Genomic DNA, 24,303 nt, shown 5'->3' with positions numbered 1-24,303 from the left:
GTGGAACACAATCTCTAACTCCTATTACAACTCTCTCCGTCACCCCACTGAAGGCAAGCCCGAAGCGTACTTACAATTCCTCTTCAAATTGCTAGACAACCAAAATGAAGGTGTTCAAATCCAACACTAATTCGCTCATTTCTAACGACAAAAGTTTCGCTCTCCAAAAGCTCCTCGAGGACTCCGACTCTAACTTCGCTCTCCTAAACGAAGCCAGACTGGAAGAAGCCCGGTCTGAGGCAGGTGCCAACATAGTCACTAAACAAAATATCCTACTTCATCAGCGGATTAGCTGGGAGAAATCCAGAAAATGTCTCAACTGCCAGCAATTTGGCCACGTTTACTCAAACTGCGGATACGACCTCAGATGTGTCAAATGTGCGGAGCCACACGCCCCTGGGGACTGTAACCGTTCGACTGTACAAGACAACGCCGAAAAGGAGTCGGCGGCGCCCCTTAAGTGGGGCCAACTGGCTCACCTCGTTAACTTCTCCAAATGCCCGCGTAGGCTGGAATCAATAAAATCAAAGAATGACCTCTCTTGTTGATTTCCGAGCTCCCCAACGCGTATGCCTTACATGGCATCGCAGCCTATCAACAGGTTGGCCTTCTTTGTTGCTATGGTGTTCGTCAGATGTTGTAGTTCTTCTGGCGGAGCCATGTCAGCCGTGAAAACGTGCACGTTCTCTGCCCCCGCCTGCTCCAGCTTGATCATGACTAGGTCACTGGAAGCTCTAGGTCTGTCCTCATCAGCGATTTCTGCACAGACTTCAGCTGCAGATTTATCTGCAGCACCCTTAGCATGACCTGCTTGCGTGATAGGGTCGTCAGTCCCCGTTAGATCGTCGATCCTCACCTCCTCCAACAGCTCGTTGGCGGCGTCGATTAGATCTAGGTCGTCGTTCGGCTTTACAAAGCGGGACACTTTTACCTTTGCGTTCCTGACTCCAAACCGCACTTCATAGTCGACCTTTTCCAGTGCCTCCAGGCACCTTTTGTTTATACGGAGTAGAAAAGGTTAGCTGTTTGTCTGGGGTTCCTCCTCCTTGAAGAAGGTTTTGAAGGTGCAGGGATTGCTTGTCCCTTTCCATGCGGAAAGGGCTTTAAGCCCTCCCAGGCGTCGCTGATCTTAGCGACGCACGAACCGAGAAAGTCCCTAGAGAATGGGTCCTCGCAAGCTATAACGTGGAACCCACGGACCACCTGAAAGGAATCAAAGCAGGGGATGAATCCCGTGTGTTTACCTTCTTTGTCCATTTCCGACAGCCTGACCTCAACACTGGTCCACACCTCCGGCGCTACTTTGCCGCTAGCGGAATTACCATCCGCCAGCTCCTCGACTTTTCTTTAGATGTTGCTTAGCGTCTGAGCTCTTGCCCACTCTGTTCCGCTTGTGATCCTGCTCGACCTCGTCTTGAGATCGATTGCGTTTCAGAGCGATGGGCTTCGCCTTCTGCTCGTCTGCCAAGTGTTTGCTGTTGTATTGCTCAACAATAGCTTGGTATTTAACGAGGTCTTTTTCATCCCGCTCGTCGACAGTATCAGCCTCCTTATTCTTAGCAGTCTTGCTGAGAATATGCCTGGTCTTCTGGTACTGGCTCTTGAGTAGGATACCAGTGGACCTTCGCTTCTTAGTCGGTTTCCGGCGACCGACGTTCTTTTTCACTTTTGAGAGATGCCCCGACGTCGCGGGTTTCGGGTTAGGAGTACTATGTCTGGTACTCGCCACACTCAGTTTGACGGCGGTAGATTCCAGGCTGGAAACCACTAGCCCGTCTGCCGCCTCGCTCCGGGAGGTCCCTGCGGTTGATTTCAACACAGCGGTGCTGATCTCGACGGCTACTATCTCCTGGCTGGATGCCAGCAGCTCGTCCTCCGATGATGTGCCTGGCATCACCCCGCCTTTTTCTATCGTCGGTTTTTTTATTTTTAAAATTGAGTCCATGTCTTGGTCCCACGATTAGTCCACCCTGGCTAACTTGAACACCAGGGTAAGGGTTTTATTTGAAAGTGCCCAAGATATTTAGAGTTCGCATACTAAAGACTAGGCTCCCCATTGGCCACCCAGCCCTCGGCGTGTGCTGTTCCACCTTGGCTTAGGGTCCTATTAGTACCTTCTCCAGTGCAGAGAGGACGATCCCCAGGCGGGGTCCATCCATCCGCCAGATCTACTTGCCCCTAGCACATGACCAGTAGACAAGTAGATCCTCGTCAGTTGGATGAGCCTACTCTCAGCACGGTCCTACAGACTCTTGGCCCGTGCGAAGACGGTTTCCAGCGACCACCACGAGGAGGTCGTATGAGGACTTCCTGAGTTATGTAACTTTAACCGGAAGCATAATCAGACCAGGCCGCCGATATTACTATATTTTGGAAATTTACCGGAAACAATACTAAAACTGTACAAAAATCAATTTTTCGTTTACAGAGTCACTGGAGCGAAGCAATCAAACTATTGCCAATTGTTAATCGATGCAAAACAACTGAAAACAACCTCAAAGATATGCTAACCATTTACTCGAGCTGTTACGTTGCGTTTATCACATATCAACAGCTTCCTGAGATCAATTTTAAATTTTGCACGAATGAAATTTCAAAGATACTAGCCGAGGCCCACAAAACAAACACAAATTTATTCCTTGAGTTAATGAACGACCTTCTTGGATCGAATAAGAATTTTCGCATTCTCCTTTGGAAGCATTTGGATGGCACCGATTCCCTTATTAGATCTTTGACAGGAATGCTTCAAAATTGTAAAAATGTGAACAACATCAACGAATTTAATGAAAATAACTGTGCAAACTGTTTATTTCTGATCAATATGGACGTGAAGAACAAAACTAAGTACTCACTTTTGTATGTAAAAGCATGGATGGCAGCAATCAAAAACACCAACGACCAGAATGCAGCCGGGGTGATAACCAAATTGTTAACTTTAGTTTATTTTCTGATTAAAGTAGTCAGCGATGGTAGCTTAGAACAATTTGAGGTCTATTTAATAGATGTCTTGCAAAAGCTCACACGAATCCTTCAAACACAAAGCTACACTGCACCTTGGTGCATATTTTCCGCTGTTATCGCCTGCAATACCATATTCCGGTATTGTTTCGAGTTTAGCAAAAAGCTGAAAAAGGAATGTGTAGATCCCATGCATGATATGTTAGAGGCTCTGTTTGAAATTGTGCAACTTGCAAATTCAGAAGCAAGTTGGGGTAAAAAGTATTGCTTGGACTGCGACGACTATGTGCCTCATTTGAAATGGAGCTTGTGCCATTTATCAGCCTTTAATCTTCGGAAATCGATACAATTAGAGGTGAAGAACGATAAATTTGGTAAATTATTTGAAAAGATTTTGGAAAATGCAATGCAGACACAGATCAAATCTACATGCCGAGAGCTGAAAGGCACTGTGGAGCACGCCTTGTGGGAATGTTGCAACTTCATTACATCGAGCATACAAAGCAAAATGTTCGTTGATATAGCGTACAGATCACTGGTTACATGGCGAAGAGTTGAAAGTATACGTGATCATCTTAAACCTTCACAAGTTGTCCATTTCTTCAAGCATTTGTTGAAGTTGAATGGGCGTTTTCGCGAAGCCATTGAAATGCAGTGTTTACATATTGTACATTTGCTGAATAATCCTGAAACGAAACGCCTCACTGTTCTCGATGAAATTGCGGTGTGCTGTTCCAATTATAAAGATGCCAAAGTTAGTTTTGAAACAAGCATATGTGATATTCTAGATAAAGCAAATTTTGATATGGAAATGCCGGCCTACGACCGGAAACTAGTCAAGCGTCTTCAGCTACAAGCAACCACAACTTACGCTGGGATCGATCCAAGTTTCAAAGTAGCACTAGCGAAAAAAATTATTATGGAAACCTACGACGAAGTAGAATTGGCGCATATCGTGAAAGCCATTGGTAAATTGTCTTTCCCAGAGCTTGAAGCCAAAGTCCAATCATCGGTTGAGAGTTTGAAACGAAAAATACTGGTAGAGAAAGACGATCATCAAAAGCAACTTGCATTAGGCAGACTGCTCACTTGCCATTATAAATTTATTCTGGAAAGAAAGAAAGGAATGACGGGCAAGAAGTACTTCAAAGAAAATACATTCCATGAAATTGAACTGGAAGAACTTAAAAAGTTCGACATATACTCTGAGAACTCAATGTTGGAAGTTCTTGTCACGGCTAGAGAATGCTTTGAGCAGTTTTTCAGCAAAGCGGATCTCGTTCCCTCAGACTTCGATTGGAATGATATTATCGACGATGTGTCCTTGCTTGCGCGGCACTTTACACTGCGTGGTTATTTAGACCATGGATATAACAGTTGGATCCTTATATTCAAGATCGCGGACAGGCATAAATTACCCCTAAATAAGATCCGTAGTGTATCATTTTTCGCAGAATATTCCAATGTAATCGAAAATATCGACAACGCTATTGATTTGCCGTCAGTAATCAACTCAGTATCCGAGGATTTGATATCACACTATCAGGAATTAGATAAATATTCCCCGCGACAACAAAATTATATTCTCTTAGCAATACTAAACATAGCTAGCTACTACTCTCGGCAAAAGGACTTGAAAAATGCTCACATGCTTGCTGAACTGGTGCGTGATGCACGAAGCAAATTGAAGAATCGCGAGAACAGTTCGGAATTGATTAGCATTTATTTATTGGCTTTTAATTTCAATATGATTTCGTGTTTGAGTGAGGAGAAAGTCGCCAATTCAGCTTCTCCTTACTCTTACATTCATGGGATTCTGGATGCAATAGCAAATGCGAAATACGTAACCTCAGAGGATTCAATAAATATGCCTACATTTTTATTCCGGCTTATCGTGGACATGACTTCCTTCACTTTGAGTCGACTATGTTCCCCTCCAATTCGACCGCTCTTATTTTCAATTCTCAACTGGATGGAGGATTTTACGCTTGGCTTGCGAATGGCACAAATTGTTCTGTTATTGGCAGCAGTTGATCTTCAGATGGAACGCATTGATAACTTCCAAGTAAGTAGCTTATCCGTGATTCGCATGTTTCTATGTTTTCCACGTGGGACTACATGTCTATCTCCAAATTAGAATGACTTGGAGTTTTTATCATATTGAATTAATTTATACCAACCCTAGCTTAGCTTTAATTTCGAAGTAATACGCGGCATAAATTATCATTTGAAATAATAAAAACTTGTTTTTCCTATTCGCTAGTGTTGCTTTATATTTTGCAAATACCGATATTTCGGGAACCACTTGTTCCCTTCATCAGTGCTAACAAGTCTGCTCGTCAGTGGGTTTATTAGCTATATTTATACTAATCTAAATCTATAATACTATTCTAATTAATCATATGGCTAAATTAGTCTTTAAAGACATATCTATAATAAATCCTGAAAAAAAAATAACTATTTAAATTACATTTTAGAGATATATTTGTATATCCTGAAGAGAGAAGAGGGTTTCAATTAGCTTTTTATAAGTTTTTTAAATAATGGTGAATAGCAATTGCCTAGATCTGAATTCAATCTAGTGTCTACCGACTGTTTGCTAATGAATAAGCTTTCGTAGTCGTCCAGCTGGATATTTTCCTTACCTGTTTTAACACTTTCCGATCGTCGGCGCTTATGGCCGCATTCCACCATATGCTTAGCCACGACAGATTTTATGGGTTTTCATCAGTACTTGATAGCCAACTGTCTCCTTCGCATGCTCTCTAAGTCTAGTGGTTACCAGCCTTTTTGTTTGTCCGATATACACCTTAGGACAGTCTGAGCAAGCGATTTTATATATACCGCTCACTCGCTTCTCTAGCCAGCTGGTAGATACGACTCGATCCTACCTATTAAGTCAGGTTTAACTTTACCCTCTAATTTGCATGCACTTTTGATTAGCTGCAAAACTGTACGGAATCTTCCTTCTTCAAAATTCAACGGGGCTAGCTTGTTCTTTTTTAAAGACACGCAGGTGTTAAAAAATCTTAGAAAGACACATCCATTTCCGCTCTGCCGTGTAAGCGTCAAAGCTGGCATGGATGTAGTGTAGGATTCTCACCTACTAAAAAAGCACCCCCAGCTCTCCACTGTCCTTGCCCTTGTCCCACGGGACCACAATTTAGGCGGACTTGCCTTCCGTAGGCCTTCATGCTTCCAACTCTGCAGTCTTCTGCTTCTTTGCTTCCTTCACAAGCTCCATTCTGTCTTTAGGGTACAGCCTTTCCATTTCTTTGCGCTCTTCTTGTGCGTGCTTCTCTCAGGAACTGGGTTTGTTCAGTTTGCCTCCGACCTTAGCATTTCCCGGATTAAGTTTTGGTGACTCACGCTGACTCCCAGAGCTTCGTTCAGGCTTCTTCTTTCCTCCCGGAATCTTAGGCACTCAAACAGCACATGCTCCGGGTCCTTTGGGATCCCACGACATCTGTAACAGTTCGGGAATCTGCCTCCGCCCATACAGGCATCGCATCTCTCTCGCTAATAGGTCAATAGAGATCACCCCTGCAATTACGAACACCGCATCATCCGAACTAGTTCGAAATGCGCAACATACCCTCAGTGCAATCAGACAATAGGCAGAATTTATCTTCCTCCAGTTCTGTACGTTATCCAAAGACACGTACAACAACATGGACCGCACGACCCCAACTATCAGCAGCCTGCTACACTGTTTTGGGCCACCTACCGTTGGCATCATCCTGGCAAGGGCCGTGATGGCCTATGCAGCTTTTTCACAGGTGTACGATATATGCCCTTGAAAACTTAGCCTGGCATCGAGAGTCACGCAACGTATTTATGGTCGGCTTTGAGACGATCATATAGTTTCCAACCTGCAGACTGATCGTATTTCTTTCCCGGCGATTTATAATGAGGATTGCCTCCGTTTTTTCCTCCGCAAGCCTCAGTCCGGCCCCCTCAAGCCATGACCGACCGGTGGCGTAGACCTCCACATCCTCCGGCAGTTTTGCAACGATCACTATGGCCAGGTCATCTGCAAAACCGACCAATGTGGCCTCCTCTGCTACGGGAAGCAAGAGCACCCCGTTATACATCACGTTGCAGAGCAGAGGGCCCCGAACCTTGTGATATCCCCGCTGTAATGATGTATTCATTGGACCCGTCGTCTGTCCCGTACCAGAGAGCTCTCTCCGACAGGTAACTCCCGATTAGCTTAGCTAAGTAACCAGGTGCATTAATTTTGGCCAATGACTCTCTAATGCGGCCCCAGTTGGCGGGTTGAATGCATTTTTTACATCCACCGTCACCACGGCACAGCACTTGTCAGAAAGTATTGCCTCTCGAGCCAAGTCCACCACTCTTCCTACCGCGCCAACAGTAACCCATATTGTTCATCCGCAAGACCATTCCCGTCTTCCACGATAGGGAGCAATCTACTGTAGACGATGTGCTCGAACATAGTGTCCAACAAACAGCCGGGTTTGGGCAACAACACCAGTTTTTGATACCTGCTCCCGGTATGGTGAGGAAAGATCGTGGTTACAATTTTTTGAAGAAGCCGTGGACAGGTCACCTAAGGCGAACTTTGGTCCTGCAACTTCTTTATAACCAGCCTGTAGGCTATGCCCCAGGGATAAATGTTCGCATCCACGCACAGTCGCCTAATACAATCTCTTTTGCTCCTACGAATGGCCTTTATTCTGCCACGCAACGCCCTATAATCCCGCTCGCACTCTTCGTGATCGGGTCTTCCACTGGATCGCTGGAACTGCCTTCTTGCTCCATGGCATGATCTTAGCCCCGCGATTTCGCTATTCCACTAATAGTTTAGCTGTTTGCTTGCAAATTTTCGCCTCCGGATCATTGCAGCGTCGCATGCCTCGGTCACCCATCGCGTGATTCTTGATGCCATTTCCCAGAGCTTGCCAGAGCTTCAGAGAATGTATCCTGCTCGAACGTCCTCGTCGTTCATCCCGGCATCCCTACTCACTTTCTGCGAGCACCCGCCACTTGGTCCACCAGCCACTTTAATAAAGATCGCGTGGTGCTCGCTTTGGGTGTAATGCTCACTGACATACCAGGTAGTTCCCCTTGCCAATGCGGTGTTCACGAATGTGAGCTCAACGATAGAGCCCAGGCCTCCCTGTACTTTTCGAGACCTCTTGGTTCTCCCAGGCTTCCTTTTTCCGTCTGTGAAGTCGCTTCCCCGCTCGTCGGAGTTCATGATAACTCTCTGCACGTGCCCGCATTCTGTGAGAATGTAATATTACTCGGTATGCAGCATTCTTCCGTTCCGTTGCTAGCTTACATTCATTGTCAAACCAGCAGTTCCGACTCTTTGCGGCTGGGGCCAAGTATGTTTGTGGCCGTATTTATGATAAAGTTCTTTAGGTGATTGTGAAGATCATTTGTGATGCTTCATCTCCAGGATCTCTGTTGACTGCGGTTATTGCGGCATCCATTTCCCTCTTATAGGTTTTGCGGAGGGCTGTGTTGTGGATGGCTTCAGTGCTAACTCTCACCTGATTGTCAGAGGGGATTGTGGGTGGTGTTGTTATTCGAGCTCGGAGCACCATGCCAACGAGATAGTGATTCGAGTCTATATTGGCCCCCCTATATGTTCTGACATTCATCAAGGCTGAGAGGCGACGGCATTCGATCAGCACGTGGTCAATTTATTTGAAAGTGGTCCCATCTGGAGAGGCCCACGTTTGTTTGTGGACCGCTTTTCGCGCAAACCAGGTACCTCCAACGACCATTTCGTGTGACACTGCTAATTGAATAATCCGCAGTCCGCTATCATTTGTATTTTGATGTAAGCTATGGAAGCCAACATATTGCCTGAATACGGGCTCCGTCCCTACTTGGCTGTTAAAATCCCCAAGTATGATGTTGATATTATATCTGGGACAGGCTTCGACGGTTCGTTTTACTGCCTCGTAGAAAGTATCCTTCTCCGACTCTACAGTCTCCTCTGTAGGGGCGTGAACGTTAATGAGGCTTATGTTTCGAAATTTGGCTTGCATGCGCAGAGTACAAACCGTTTGCTTATGCTTTCAATCCCTGTCCAACGCATCTCCTGCAATGCTTCTACATCAGCCCTATATTGAGACAGCGTATCGGCTAGCTGCTCAATGGCATTCGATCTGTGCAAGGAACGCATGTTCCATGAGAAAATGCGCAAATCGTTGTTCCGTTGTCGTTGCCGGGATCGCCGTTTTAAAGTCCATCCTGTCCGAGGCTCCTGTCGTTTCGTAACATCGGTTTTCCGTGTAGGGTTGTTAGCCCTACCCAACCCCCAATCTGGAGGACCAGTTGGTACAATTTGTCCCATTTTTAAGCGCGGGAGACTCGCCTTCATCCTTACAATCTAAAATCCCAGCTGGCTAGGGAAAAGGACCGAAAAACGGTAGAGGAGATGAACGGTATATAAAATCGCTTGCTCTGATTGTCCGAAGGTGTATATCGGAAAAACAAAAAGACTGGCAACCACTAGATTTACGGAGCATACGAAGAAGGCAGAGTTGGCTATCAAGTACTGCCGAAAACCCACAAAATCTATGGTGACTTAGCATATGGTGGAAGCGCCGACGATCCGGAAGTATTAAAACAGGTAAGGAAAATTAACCAGCTGGACGCCTACGAAAGCTTATTCATTAGCAAACAGCCGGTAGACACTAGATTGAATTCAGATCTAGGCAATAGTTAGGTGGGCAGGTAGTTCCCGAAATATCGGTATTTGCAAAATATAAATCAACACTAGCGAACAGGAAGAACAAGCTTTTATTATTTCAAATAATTAATCGCTAGAAATACCACGTAATTACACTCAGATAAATTATCATTTTATGATGTTTATAGGCAAAGGTAACCATTCTCAGTACCCTTCTGGCTAAACAACCCCGAACCTTCTTGAGAAAAAACTGCAGCGAAAAACCGAAAAGCACCTTTTTAACTGAGGAAATAATCGACATGTACGATTTAGCGGTTGAACCAGCTAGGAGAGTACCTCTTTCCCCCATGAATATCGTGAGTTTAATTTGAATGTGTTCAATTTGGCTTATTTTTAATTCTATTTCCTAAACTAGCAGAGACAACCGTACATTCAATCTGATAAAACCGCTAGTTCAGAATATCTCCTGGAACATCCGAATCAATGTACGTGCCACTTCTGTTTGAATCCACCATTCCAAATGATAGGATTCGAATTAGCATGTCTGCTGGCACAAGACCATTACATAAATGGCGACTATTTGGATAGCGAGTCAGTTTTGCTGCAATCGCTTAACTGGTGGAAGAAGAAAGTTAAACAGCCTTCGTTAGAATGCATGTGGTTCGACAGCATATTTCGAATGCTGGTTTTGTACATAAACACTTGTCGACAAATGAGCATGTTTGATAAAACCTTACAAGCTATAGCAGAAGCGCGAGCATTCCTGAAAAAGTACGGGAAAGATTCGGATGAATCGTACGCAGCTATCTTAGCAGAAACTGAATTATGCATTTTGGACCTACAACGATCGCATGAAACATCTGAAGAAATGATACAAAAGCAGCAACCAGCGTCCACCGAACTGAAAACACCCAAACCAAACAAAAGTAGAATCAAACCACTAAATATTGTTACGGTTTCATTGTCTCGCAAGAATATGCCATCACATATTGCCTCCAATGGAAATGATTTAAATATCGTAACAGATTTAATAAGCGATTGGAACTTGTCGGACAACGAAGGCAAAGAAAATATTCCCATCTTTAAGAAAAAATCAAAGACTGAAGTTAAAGTTCCAACAACATCTAGAACTGGGAAAGCAGCTAGGAAAAAAGTTTGCAACGACTCAATATCACCAGAACCTCTTCCAAACCCGCCAGCGTCTTCATCTAAAAATGGTATCGATAAAGTCGAAAAAGATGTAGAAATTGTTGAAGTGGACAATGTCAATAGCTTGAAATCAAAAAGTGGCAGCAATCGACGGGAATGCAAATTGAAAAACGAAATCGACAATATAACCACAACACAACGAAGAGGGCGGAAAAAAATTGCAGAGCAAACGGATCCTGCTGCGAATATTAGAAAAATTACTACTAGGAGAAGGCAATGTTGAGACAGATGCCGTAGCGCCATTTTTATTCTATTTATTTATTTTAATGAATGTTTTGTTTGATTCATTATAGGAATGTGTAAAATGTAATAATGTTATATATTTTCGAAATTTCAGAAATTCAGTCATACATATAAACATTATTTGAAATAGAATAAGAAATTGCATGAATTTTCACAATAATCTTCTTATGTGTGACTCCTTCTTTTACTGCAATTGTTCACTATTTATGTCCATTTATTTTCTACTGCTTAGGTTACGTAGTGTCGCATATTTCAATTAATAACAAAGAGACATGGATAAATTTGTCCAAAAGTCTTCTTTTTAGGCCATTATACATTTCTGCTTAAAAATAGTATATTCTGGGAATTTTATATGAGTATTGAAACGAATAAAACATTTGCCATAGTTGAAGCCGTGCTTTTAATAAAAAGTCTGAGTAGTTTAGAGGACATGATCAAATCGTCAGCAATTTAAGAGAAAACTACTGGAAAAGTTAAAGACGATTACTAAAAATAATCGGCGTCTGTAGCGGAAATATGCAAGAAAATTCCCTGAAATATTTAGATCAATACACGAACTAGTTAAATAAAACACTATGTTGCTAATAGAGCGTCCTGAACCCCTTTATTACATCGTATACAGTGCAATTTCTAACCACCTCACTTCCGCAACTAAGAAACGCATGTACAAACAAGTCGGGAAACCGGAAGCTGGACGCTTCAGGTATGAAAAGTTTTGTGTATTTCTTTAATAAAGACATTTGAGTGCGTATTTGTCTCATTAATACGTAGCACGTAATATATGCATATATTGTATTATGCGAGAATGCCCACATTGTCTTGAATTTGCAAAGAAACGACAAACCTGATCTATTATAACTTTGTTAGTAATAGTGCGATTTCCATGAATAGAATCATGCTCTATGTTATACCCTATATTGTTGCCAAATTGCGTGGTGCTAGAATGAACTTAGAGGAGTTAGTCAATTATTAAAAATTATAGTAATATAAGATTATTAACTTTAGTTGAACCGATACCGGTATGGAGGGTATTTTGGGGCCTAGGCACCATGCAGTGGCAGCTTCCTGATTACTTGTTTTCAAATTTTTCGATTGGGTAGTTTCCGAAAATGGGTCCCTTGGAATGATCATTTTAGACTCCCCGCACTCCCCACCTTTTAAACAAATGTGAAAACTAAAACTGGCTTTGGAAAGAACTAACTGAGACCTTTCATTTGATACCCCACATGGTTATATTTGATGGTTAAAAATGTACGCCTCCTTTTGCATGTATTCAAACTTCCCAGAATTATGTTTTATATTATCGCCTATATCGCTCCCATATACCATTATTAAATTTATTTAAGTAGATACCAGAACGAAATGTATTTTTAAGCATAGATTTCATATAGATTTTTTTTCATATTTCTCGATTGGAAAGGTCCGGGGAACGAGACCTGTTTCACTTTTTGGGGCACACATTTTGAGTTCTCATAACCCTATGTTTCACTTAATATCAAAACTAAGATCAGTTTCGGAAAATACCGATCGAGCCCTTCATTTAATACCCCACATGACTGAATTTTGGGAAAAAATGACGCCCCCCTTTTGCATACAGAGGGGACTCCCTTAATCCCCTTAATCGTTACACAAAATGATAAAGGAACGCACAGACCAAATGTTCTCGCCAAATTTCGTGACAATTAGTTTAGCCGTTTCCGAGTAAATCGGGCGTGACAGACAGACAGACATTGAATCGAAAGTCGGGAAATCGGAAGCTGGACGCTTCAGTTTCTGAGAATATAATAATAATCGTTGGCGCAACAATCCATATTGGATCAGGGCCTTGAAGTGTGTTAGAGCACTTCATTCAAGAGCGTAACGGTACACTACAGTACAATGGAAGAGGCAATGTGGTCAGTATTGCGCCCGCCCGAGATTATTACCCTGATTTGACTCAGGTACTCATTCACAGCTGAGTCGACTGATGTCCGACGGCAAATCACGATACAAGTCCCACTGCCGCCAGTGAGATTTGAACCGCGACCTTCTGAGTTTCTGATAATGGTCCTATTAAATAAATGACCAATTTCAGCCTCCCATACTCCCCACCTTTCCAACAAATATCAAAACTAAGACCAACTTTGAAAAGTACTGACCGAGGCCTTTCATTTGATGACTATATCTGGTGAAAAAAATTTCAACCCCCTTTTGCATGTATAGGGGTACCTTTAAGTTCGGCGTAAAAGGATGGAACTCACTGTTTGCGTGAGCGCTCACAGTTCCCACCTTTCCACCAAATTTGGTGTTAGTCTCCCAAAAAAAAATGCGTATGACGGACAGAGAGACAGTAAACCGATTTTAATAAGCTTTCGTTTCACAGAAAACAACCTTAAAAAGGGCTGGGGAGAACTACATTCTTCATGAATAGAATTTTAATATTTCACTCGAATGTCAATTATTTTCGTTAATTATGACGTCAGCATCTTATTTGCATGGCTTCAGAAGCAGTAAATTCGCTCGAAATTGAAAGTTTGAACTACTATAACTTTGCCCTTAATGGTCAGATTATTATAAAACTTTGCATGTGTATACGAAATATTGTCCTCTATGCTGATGAATTTAAGCGCATTTTTCTGATTTTTTTCGGACTCAAAAGTCCCCCAAAAGTTGGGTAGTTTCCGAAAATGAGTCCTGTCTCCCTTCAAATGTGTACATTTTGACTCCTTACTCGCGCACTTTCCAGTTCATGTCAAAACTAATATCAGATTCGGAAAGTTCTAATTGAGACCTTTCATTTGATATCCACACGACTATATCCGGTGAAAATTTTGTTTGAATCCCCCTTTGCATGTATGGGGAGCACCCCTTTAAACTCCACATAAATTTACCTCACTCGCTGTATGCGTGGGAATTCATAGTTCCCATCTGTCCAGCAAATTTCGTTCGGATCGGTTTGTCCCTTTTGGAGAAAAATGTGTGTGACAGACAGACATATCGATTTTAATAAGATTTTGTTTTACACAAAACCTTAAAAAAATGCGATCAAAACGCAATTAGGCAAAGAAAAAGACCCGAAGAAGGAGGAGAAAAAAAGCAGCATCTACAGGATGTCTGGTGAAGATTGCCCTTGTACATATGTAGGGCCAAACAAACAACTGATCAAGACTCGGATCAAGGAACATTTAAAAGAAGCTGAGCTAATAAAATGGGGCAGAAAAACACATATTAATTTTGCAGTCACCCGGCATATTGTAGAAAATGACCATAGAATGGAGAAGGTAACGGTGCTGAAAGAGGTCAAGCGGATCACTACCTTGTTGGCATGGGGCTCCAGGCTCGAATAACAACACCACCTACAATCCCCTCTGATAATCAGGTAAGAGTTAACACTGAAGCTATCCACAGCACAGGCTTCCAGAACACCTATAAGGGGGAAGTGGATGCCGCAATATCCGCAGTCAAAAGAAATCCTGGAGATGAAGCAGAAAAACGCGGGCACGCGCAGAGACTTATCACGAACTCCGTCGAGCGGAGAAGCGACTTCACAGATGGAAATGGGAAGCCTGAGAGAACCAACAGGTCTGTGAACTCGAAGGTACAGAGAGCAACCGCACCAGGCGCGGAAGTTTTGCCAACAAGTCAGCAGGATGAAGCCTTACACACTTCGACGCTCATCCTGGCAAGACAAAGAGGGAAATCTGATTTCCGACAGAATGGACATATTGGAGCGATGGGTTGAGCATTTTTTACTGACGAAAATATGGGCGAGTTTGAGATGAAGGCGACGGACAAATGCTGCCACCACCAAAAACAGAAGAAAGAGTCCGTACAATCCACCGGCTTAAAAAGCATAAAACCCCAAGAGCCGATGGAATTACAGCCGAATTGATTAAATATGAAGACGACCAACTACGCCAAGCGGTTCATCAACTGATGCTCAATGTGTGAGACTGCGAATCAATGTCTGACGACTGGCAACGAGGCATTATCTGTCTCATAGATAAAAAGAGGGATATCACACAGTGCAGCAATTATACAGGTATCATGTTTTTGAGCACCATCTATAAGATATTCTCCTCTATCTTACTAGGCCGGACAGCCCCATATGCCCAGAACATAATTGGCCCATACCAAAGAGGCTTTACTCCAGGCAAATCAGCAACAGGTCAGGTTTTCTCTTTGCGGCAAACGATGGAAAAACTGCTGGAATATGGACATTAGTTGCACCATCGTTTCATCGACTTTAAAGCCACCTATAGCAGCATAGCTAGGGTAAAAACTTTGAGAGAATCCCGGCGAAACTGATAAGACTGATTAGGTTGACCCTGACCAATATACGAGGCCAGATAAAAGCAGCAGGATCACTCTCGAGAGCATTCAACATCAACAAGGGTTGCGTCTGCGTTAACCTGTTCCTGGAGAACACTTTCTTTTCGCGACGCAGATGTGGATGCGAGAAGCACCATCTTCTTCAAGACCACCAAACTACCGGCCTATGCTAACAATATTGACATTATGGGAAGAACAACCCGAGATGTACAGTTGACCATCCAAATCGAGCAGGCGGCGTTAATGAAGGCAAGACGAAGCACATGGTGGCAACGTCAGCGCCAAAAATCAAACAACGAACAACATCGAATCGCACTGGTCAAACGAAACCATAAAGATAGGAGACAACAACTTTCAGACCATTGAAAATTTCTCCTATCTAGGGTCGAAAATTCCAACCGATAACAGCTATATCGATGAAATCCGCGCACGGTTGTTTGCTGCCAACAGAGCCTATTTCAGCTTACAAAAACTGTTTCGCTCGAAACGCCTTACCATACGGTCAAAGCTCTTAGTCCTTACGAATTTCTTGGAGACCTGAGTTCTTAGCAAGAAAAATTGCGAACTTTTGGTCACGTTCGAGTGAAGAATCCTTCGAAGAATTTTTGGCACCCTACATAACGATGGGCGATTCTGTAGCCTACATAATGACGAAATCTATGAGCAATACTACGATCATCTGGTTGTGGATAAAATCCGGCTCAGCAGGAAGCGATGACATAGGTCAGGATGCCAGACAGCTTTTAGAGATATCAAATTGGTGGACCTCGGTGCAAAACCGGGGTGTCTGGAGTTCCTTACCAAGGCAGGCATAGACCAGATACCGGTTGTTGCACCGTTGATGATGATGATAAAAGTTGATAAAAAGGCCACAAATGTAGTGGCACTTTTGCAAAACTAAAAACTTAAGACGGTTTTTGTCAAACTAAATACACAAATAATAAACATTTTTACATTTTCAGGCACATGCTCCCTAATTTAATGATTTCCGCGTTTACCAGGATTTTGATGTACCTTGTACGTTGGCTTTACTTTTATCGATCCAGCTTACAGAAGTTTCCTTGCTCCCATAGTAACATTAATTCAATATTGTGATGTGATGCAATCAACTTCGTCATTAAATAAATTGCAAAGTATGGTTAATAACGAAAATATAATTTTTCAATCTAGTGTCGTGAATTAAGTCAAAGTATGGCAATTAGAATCCTGTCAACTTTAATTTAGAAAGTTTTCCACTAATCCGAGTAAATTCCGCACGTTTCGTTATTAGTATTAACTTATTCTTAAATCATAGTTAAAGCAATGGAACTAATAAAGGATTCATGTACTGGCAAAAAGTCCAAATACACATCAATGCAAGTCGAATTGGCTAAAAGCAATGGATTTCGACCATATATTGTCAACCCTGGACGGTCTCGTTACACTGGTTATTGGAAAGCAAATAAACCCCACGGTTTCGGAGCTCGCCACAGCTTCAATGGAGTTATTTATGATGGACAATGGGAACGCGGTCTGAGGCATGGTCAAGGTGCTTTACGAAAGCTTATGCCCGACAATACCTACAAGCGTATTTATGTTGGTCAATGGAAATATGGTCAAAAGTGCGGCGAGGGTGTACAATATTATAAAAATGGAGTTTATTTCGGTCGTTGGAAAGCTAACAAACGCGATGGCTTAGGAATGATGATTTATAGTGATGGGTCCCAATACGTAGGAGAATGGAAAAACGATCTTTGGCATGGCGCAGGAGTCTTATTTCAAGGTAATAAAGGGCAGATCTTTTTGAATTTCAATATACGAAACAACCTTACACTCCCAGAAAATGGAAATCGCTACGAAGGTTATTTCGCGAAGGGACAAAAGCATGGAGAAGGTATATTTTATCATTTGCGTACTGGCCAACGACAGAAAGGGATCTGGCAAAACAATAACTGTCAAGTATCAATTATGTTGGATTGTTCCCGCAATCAAGCTAATCGGCCCACTCCTTACCCAATGCCAAAAGTAAGACAGAAAGTATTTGATTGGATTACAGACAAGATTTCGTTTACTTCGAGGCTGCTTGCTTCGAAAGTGATTGTCAGTTTAAAGACCACTATTGACCGTATTTGTGCCTTTCGATTTTTCAGAGTGAGTTAGACAAACCGGATGAACTCATCTACGAATTATTCAGAGAATTCTTCCCCGAAGAAAATAATGCTGAAGTTAACTTCGCGGTAACAAAAAATTCTGTTTTAAATGTATTTTCTGGGTAACTTAATACACGACACTTCTTTCTAGATTCGTCCATGTTCGGAACTAGCATCTGAAATGAGAAAGTAAGTTTTCTTTTTTGTATAAATATAATTTATTTTTTCGACATGTAGTCATTGCACTATACTTAAATGTATCGATACAATATGAATTGTATAAAATTTTCCATATTCGTTATATTCATAGAGTATACTTAAGTCTTTTTGAGGCTCCCGGTTCTCACCTCGTGTATCAGAACAATAAGTAATAGCAACAACAGATTCCTGCTCCAAATATAAAAATCATTCGAGTTGTTGTACTTGGCTTAATATTAGATACTTTGCTAAGTGTATTAATTATTATTAACATATTTAAAATTAAGTTTTACATAGAAACTATTTCATCACATTTGAAACGAGGAGAAAATGTGGATAATGTATTTGACCCGTCGATTCACTACTGCTATATCGATTTAATATAACGGGGAACAGATTCATTGGCTTAGATCGCATTGTGCGATGATATTGGATTAAATAACTAATTTTTTCTTCTATAGATCTATATCAATTAATTAAATAAACTTTCGCGACCAACTTTCAAAAAGCATTAAGCGAAAGAAGCAAATCTAACTCAAATTAATAACTTCACTGTATGCCCACATTTTCTCCTCAAATGTACCTACTACAAAATTGATCGACCATTTTTCCTCCCCGTTCTAGGCGGCTACAATATTTTCAGCAACAAAATCATGAAATGTTTCATTGCAATACAACGTATTCATCAGAAACTTTAACATCTCTATCAAAACTATCCTAAACAATTTCACCGCCATCGAAATTCACTCCATTCCGACGATGGTCCATATGATCCTGTTCCATTTGCTCTTTCAAAATTTCCAATTCACGAATACCCGACACGGTTACTTCGTATTTATGTGTCATTAATGACCTATAAAAGTGAATGGCAAACGCCAGGAAGACTATAAGTACGGGAATAAGTACAATACACGCTGACCATGCAGCTGCTTGGCTCAAATCATAAAATTTCACCCAACACAATATAGCAATTTCGAGTAGGAATAGGATAAGACCTAACAGGGTGGAGAATGCCCACGCTGTTTCTATATACCAATGGAGTCGTTCGTGAGGTGATTCGTGGACAAGTGAGATACTGTGCAAATTACAAACTGTCTCGATATTGGGAAGTATACATGTGCTTATCATTAGGGCTAACATATGAACGGCAACGAGGAGAGTTGTACAAATAGCAAACGCCACTAACATGCCAATTGGAACATGTGTATCGTTGTTGAGCTGCACTTCTACCATTGCTACCTGAAAATTGAAAAAAGGAAACAATTTGTAGATCAATTTTAGAATAAAATTCATTTTTTGAAAACGTCATAACATAATCTGATTTATTTTAGAAAGCATTAATAAATTAATTAAAAAATTCCTCAATTTTTTTGAAATTATCGCCTACGCCACTTAACATAATTATGAGATAATTATATCCACAGCTGTGATGTTTACAGGAGGAATGTACATAGTATAGCCATAAGTTCTGTCAGTCAAACAAATCTACTTCTCAAGAAGTAGTAAACCAAATCAACCGAAATGTACACCATTAGAAAAGGGAAACATAGAGCTTTCAAATGAAAAAAAAATATTCAAAATGGCCGCCGCCGAAGTCTGTGAGGCCATGCATCGATCGCTTCACGCATGGTATGAAGCAGCATTTCTCGAGCTGCATGCCCGATGCTGGCCTTCAAACTCTCCAAATCGGAGTAAATTAGATTGCAGGCAGTCTCCTCTAACTTAGCTCAAAGGCTGTAGTCCAGAGGATTGAAATCTAGGCTGCCTGAGGCCCACTCATCCGCGCTTATGAAGTCAGGAACATGCGCCGCTAACTACTGCTGAATTATCTTGGCATTGTGAGCGGGGGCCGACTACTGCTGGAAGCACCACGGCTTTGCAGCAAATGGAGATTCATTCAATGGCTCGACTACATCCTCTAACATCTTTTCGTACACAGTCGCATTGGTTTTGACGCCAGCCTCGCAGAAATGAATATCAGTTACTCCGTGATATGAGACGCCCCACCATATCATAACAGAAGTCGGATGGTGACGACGTTGGACTCGCGAAGCATTTACTTTGGTTTCATAACAATTGTGAGCATATACTTGATCATTTTGTCGGTTGAATTTTTCCTCGATGGTAAACATTGTTTCATTAGAAAATAGAATTTTGCGATATTTTTTACCAAGAAATCGTTGCAGAAAAGCATCACACCGAGTTCACCGTATTTCCTTCCGTTTTGGCGTCAACATATGGCTATTGCACCGCCGGTACGCATGGATACCGAGATCTTCTCGTAAAATACGACTCATACTTCGGGTTGAAACGCCCATTTCCGCCGACATTCATTTCTACTTGCGGAGACGATTGCGACGAATACGCTCGCGCACAGCATGTACGACATTCGGCCTCCCCGCGGTATGTCAACCACATCAGCTGTTTCGCGGTATCGAGCTAATGTCCTAAAAACGAATCGTGCGTTTACCGACAGTTTTTTTTTTAACAAACTATGACTTTTTTCGGGGTATTCGCACGCAATAATCGCGCTTCTTTTTTGGTAGTTATCAAACTTCATGCTGTTGTCGTTCACGCGCTACCGACCTTCGGAACCTGAAAGTCTGACAGAAGTGGGGTATGATTAGGTACTCTCCGTGCGCAGTATTACCAGTTTCGGCGGCCTTACATTTCTCGTTATACGCATCGACTGACAGAACTTATGGCTATACTATGTAATATTAAGGAATTTTCGGAAAAGCACTATAGCTGGTGATGGCATCTCGTAGGGAAGTTATATGTCCTCTTTCCCTCCATCCCCACGTACTCGAGGTAGGTGACCAGACCGGGGGTCTGAGAGACTCATCTGAAATGGCTCTGCCAAGAATCCTCACCGGACGTTATCTGGTACAAAGAGAACCGAGATAGCCATCTGATGGATGTGTTTCCGACCTATTTATTTGCAGTTGGCCCCCTTCTGAGAGTTTCATGATGGTTGTTGTTACGCTCGCATCGCGGGCAGAGCTCCTTGTGTTTTCAAGCCTGAGGCTGCGCTGTATAACTTGGATGTCGCACTCCTTAGTTGCGATGGAAGCTTTAAGTAAGCCTTGTGTCCCCCAGTATGAATGCTGTGGCGGGGGGATTGTGGTCTCCAAATCAATCCGTGTCCGAAGTGGACTATGGGAATATGCCTGCACAGCAAGTTATCATGTTAAACCCCCAGAATGTTCATTTCCTCCCTCCCTAAATTAACCTCTTTTTTTTTGTCTTGTTTATGGAACATAATGTCGGCAGGAGTTTTAAATCTGCATACGCTTCGTAGCCTTTAATCTGACCAAAGTAAACCATGGTATTTTATTTTAGAGGGACATGGTTTCTATATGACATGGCCGAAAATTTCAAAAGTAAAGAAAACAAATCGGGAAACCGGAAGCTGAACGCTTCAGGTATAAAACGTTTTATATTTCCCTATGTGAGGAAATTTAAGTGCGCGAGCAGCTACTCGTATTTACACAAATAATTTGCTCTGCAAAGTACTCTATCGATTATAGCTAATTCGATACGCTCCACACTAGGAGTTTAACATTATTAGCAAACGTGAAGAAGTTCACCAAAAACAGATACAAACAAGTCGAGAAACCGGAACCTCGGCGATTCAGGTATGAAGGGTTTTGTTTGTTTCTTTTGTATGAATATTTGAGAGCAGAATTATCCCATTTGCACGTAACCCGTAATGTATATGCATTTGGTATGTCAGACTACTTACTTTAGTCAATTTCCCGAAAAATATAGTAATATACTATTATTAACCCACGCACTCACCGCCTTTCAAGAAATGTGTGAGACCTTTCAATTGATACCCAACATGACTATCTTCGGTGAAAAAAAATGTACACCCCCTTTTGCATGTATGAGAGCCCCTTAATTTCAATGTAGAAAGATGGGACTCATTGAATGTCTTGGCGTTCACACTTTCCACCTGTTCAAAATCAATTCATTTATGTTCAAAATAACACATTCTGATTCTCTTCCAGTCATTTTCGCATGCCTTTGGAATGTGTGTCAGCTATTATCCGCTAGCGTCCGAATTAATTGCGAGGCTTAATTAAAATAATATGATATGATAAAATATATAAGCAACCAAAACCTTATGGCTACGACCTTTGCATATCGAAAGCGAACTATGATTGGTTTCTGGATGATGATATCGAAGTCCCCAGAATGTTCACTTTCCGTAACTCGAGCGAGAATTCAAACTATATAAGCTAGACATTCTGGACCTAGGGGAAGTAAGATGGTGGGGCTCTGGAAAGTATTCCCCTCTCTCTTACGGTAATGCGCTTTTGTACTCTGGGAAGCCAAGTTTCAGTCAGGCTGTTTTTGACAGCTACCGCAAGGAACGCCCGCCACTTCTCGCAGGGTTGAAGAGCAGATACCGCAGAATGCAATGACTTCAGAAGTGTAAACCGCATTACGAAAGAACTTGCATCTGGCCGTAAACCTTTAGATGGTCCTGCAAAGCTAACGAGCAACTGAACAGATAGAAGAAACACTTCACCATGGTTCTTAACTGTATCGCATTCACTGCAATTCTACCTCTTGTGGCTAGTCACCGGAACATGCGTATATGAATTGATCCCTCATCTCGAAAGTTCGATCGACAGAGAATAGGTTGGTTTCTGCTCTGAATTCTCCTGCGTTTGCCACATCAATATCCTACTATCATTTCGGAACAGTGTGCGGAGTTTAGATCTTCGTTTCAGCTGCTCTTCATCGATTTCGAGAAAGCTTTCGACAACGTGAACAAGAAGTGTATCTGGCGTGTTCTACGCAGGAGTAGCATTTCGGAGAAATTAATAACTATTATCAGAACTATTATAATAATCATTGGCGCAACAATCTACATTGGATCAGGGCCTTGAAGTGTGTGATCAGCATTGCGCTCGCCCCTGATTTGACTCAGGTACTTATTCATAGCTGAGTCAACTAATATCCGACATCCAGCCACAATTACAAATCCTTCTGTCACCAGTGAGATTTGAACCGCGAACTTCCGCTACGACAGCCCACCCGCTCTAACCAGTATGCGTGGGTCAAGCCCCGGACACGAAATATGGTGGCGCATAATGTCACGATGCCATCGAAATAAAATCTCATAGGAGTTTGAGGTCCAAAGCAAAATCCGCCAGGGTTGCATCTTGTCACCGATATTATTTCTTCTTGTTATTGTTGACGTTTTTCATACTGTCCTATCCGGAAGACGTGAAGAAGTTTTTGTCAATGGACGATGATATTTTTCCCCAAAAACCTTGATTACGCCGATGACAGTGCTTTCTCACTGGGTCATGGACCTTTGCCAAATGGCTCCGAATTGTTTTCTCTTTCCAATCAAGTAGTATTGGATTAAAGATCTGAGACTGAGGGTCTCAGTCTGATAGGTCATCGTACCCTCCCTATCTGCATTAATGGGCAGAGCAAAAGCGGAAGCGTCGATCAATTTATATATCTAGGAAGTGTAGCTTCTGCTGACGGTGGCAGCGAACTGGATGTCGCCAGACGTATTAACCGCGCTAGATCCGCTTTTGCTACCTTGTCCAAAATCTAGAGATGCAATTATCTCAACACCAAGGACAAGTTGAAGCTGTTGTGGGCTACTGTTCGTTCTGTATTACTGTGAGGTTAGACAATTAAGTAATGAGACTGATTTTATTGCAGCGCTTGTGGTAAACCTGCAACCTTCAAATTACCTTCGCCTTGCCCGGCATCCTTCCCCTCTACATTGATATATTCACCATCGCTCTAGCTTGTTTGGTTCGCCTGCTGTGTAGTGTTGAGTAGACGTGTGTTGGTGGAGCTCGTCACAAAAATTGAGAAACGAAATCTAGAGCAACGCGTCGCAATAAAATTTTGCGCCAGATTGGGCGAAACAGCTTCAGAATCGTACGCTAAAATTGTAAATGTGCATGGTGATAGTGCTCTTAGTCGTGCCCAAGTATTTAGATAGCATAAAGAGTTTACGGATTGGCATGAAAGTGTGGAAGACGAGGCGCGGAGTGGGAGACCAGTCGAGGTACGGACTAACGCGAATGGGCAGCGTGTGCGCACCGTAATCCGTGAAGATCGGCCTTTAGCAGTTCGAATGTTGGCCTCGGAACTGGGCATGAACCGTGAAACAGTCAGACAAATTTTAACAAGCGATTTCGGGATGAAAAAGTTGTGCGCGAAGATGGTTCCAAAGAACCTTTCTGAGGAGCAAAAGCAGCATCGAATGACCGTCGCAGAAGACTAATTGGAACAAGTGGAAAACGATCCCACACTGCACGAATTATTACAGGCGATGAGAGCTGGTTTTTCCAAACGCCAAAGCTCACAATGGTTGTCTCCGCACGCCCCCCGCTCGAAAAAAAGTTCGCATGAGCAAGTCAAAGGTAAAAAGGGTGATTATTACGTTTTTTGATACCTGTGGAATCGTCCACAACGAATTTGTTCCACCGGGGCAAACCGTAAATCAGGTCTACTATCACCAAGTACTCGAAGGATTGCGAAAACGAGTCAACAGAGTACGCGCAGATATCGCTCGTAACTGGATCCTTCATCAAGACA

The 24,303-nt window shown here is 42.4% G+C and overlaps 3 protein-coding genes across 3 annotated transcripts in view; 2 read left to right on the top strand and 1 right to left on the bottom strand.

Moving 5' to 3' along the window:
- Window positions 1-2,185: 2,185 nt before the first annotated feature.
- On the top strand, window positions 2,186-11,164 carry LOC119647002. The gene is made up of 4 exons (XM_038047727.1): window positions 2,186-2,200; window positions 2,429-5,023; window positions 9,820-9,987; window positions 10,047-11,164. Exons 1-4 carry the CDS (start codon window positions 2,186-2,188, stop codon window positions 11,061-11,063), a joined length of 3,795 nt encoding a protein of 1,264 aa, XP_037903655.1. The 3' UTR covers window positions 11,064-11,164.
- A 5,103-nt stretch (window positions 11,165-16,267) lies between these two features.
- On the top strand, window positions 16,268-17,717 carry LOC119655142 (MORN repeat-containing protein 3). The gene is made up of 4 exons (XM_038060881.1): window positions 16,268-17,156; window positions 17,214-17,398; window positions 17,524-17,610; window positions 17,675-17,717. Exons 1-4 carry the CDS (start codon window positions 16,697-16,699, stop codon window positions 17,714-17,716), a joined length of 774 nt encoding a protein of 257 aa, XP_037916809.1. The 5' UTR covers window positions 16,268-16,696; the 3' UTR covers window position 17,717.
- Window positions 17,718-17,722: 5 nt separating this feature from the next.
- LOC119655131 (calcium release-activated calcium channel protein 1) overlaps window positions 17,723-24,303 on the bottom strand; it is a 63,215-nt gene continuing 56,634 nt past the window's right edge. The window contains exon 4 of the mRNA XM_038060869.1: window positions 17,723-18,960. Coding sequence (XP_037916797.1) covers window positions 18,439-18,960 — 522 coding nt within the window. The 3' untranslated portion in view covers window positions 17,723-18,438. The remainder of the gene's footprint in view (window positions 18,961-24,303) is intronic.

The sequence above is a fragment of the Hermetia illucens genome, chromosome 1, assembly GCF_905115235.1.
Source record: "Hermetia illucens chromosome 1, iHerIll2.2.curated.20191125, whole genome shotgun sequence".
NCBI lineage: Eukaryota > Metazoa > Arthropoda > Insecta > Diptera > Stratiomyidae > Hermetia > Hermetia illucens.
This window is presented reverse-complemented; position numbering and strand designations above follow the sequence as displayed.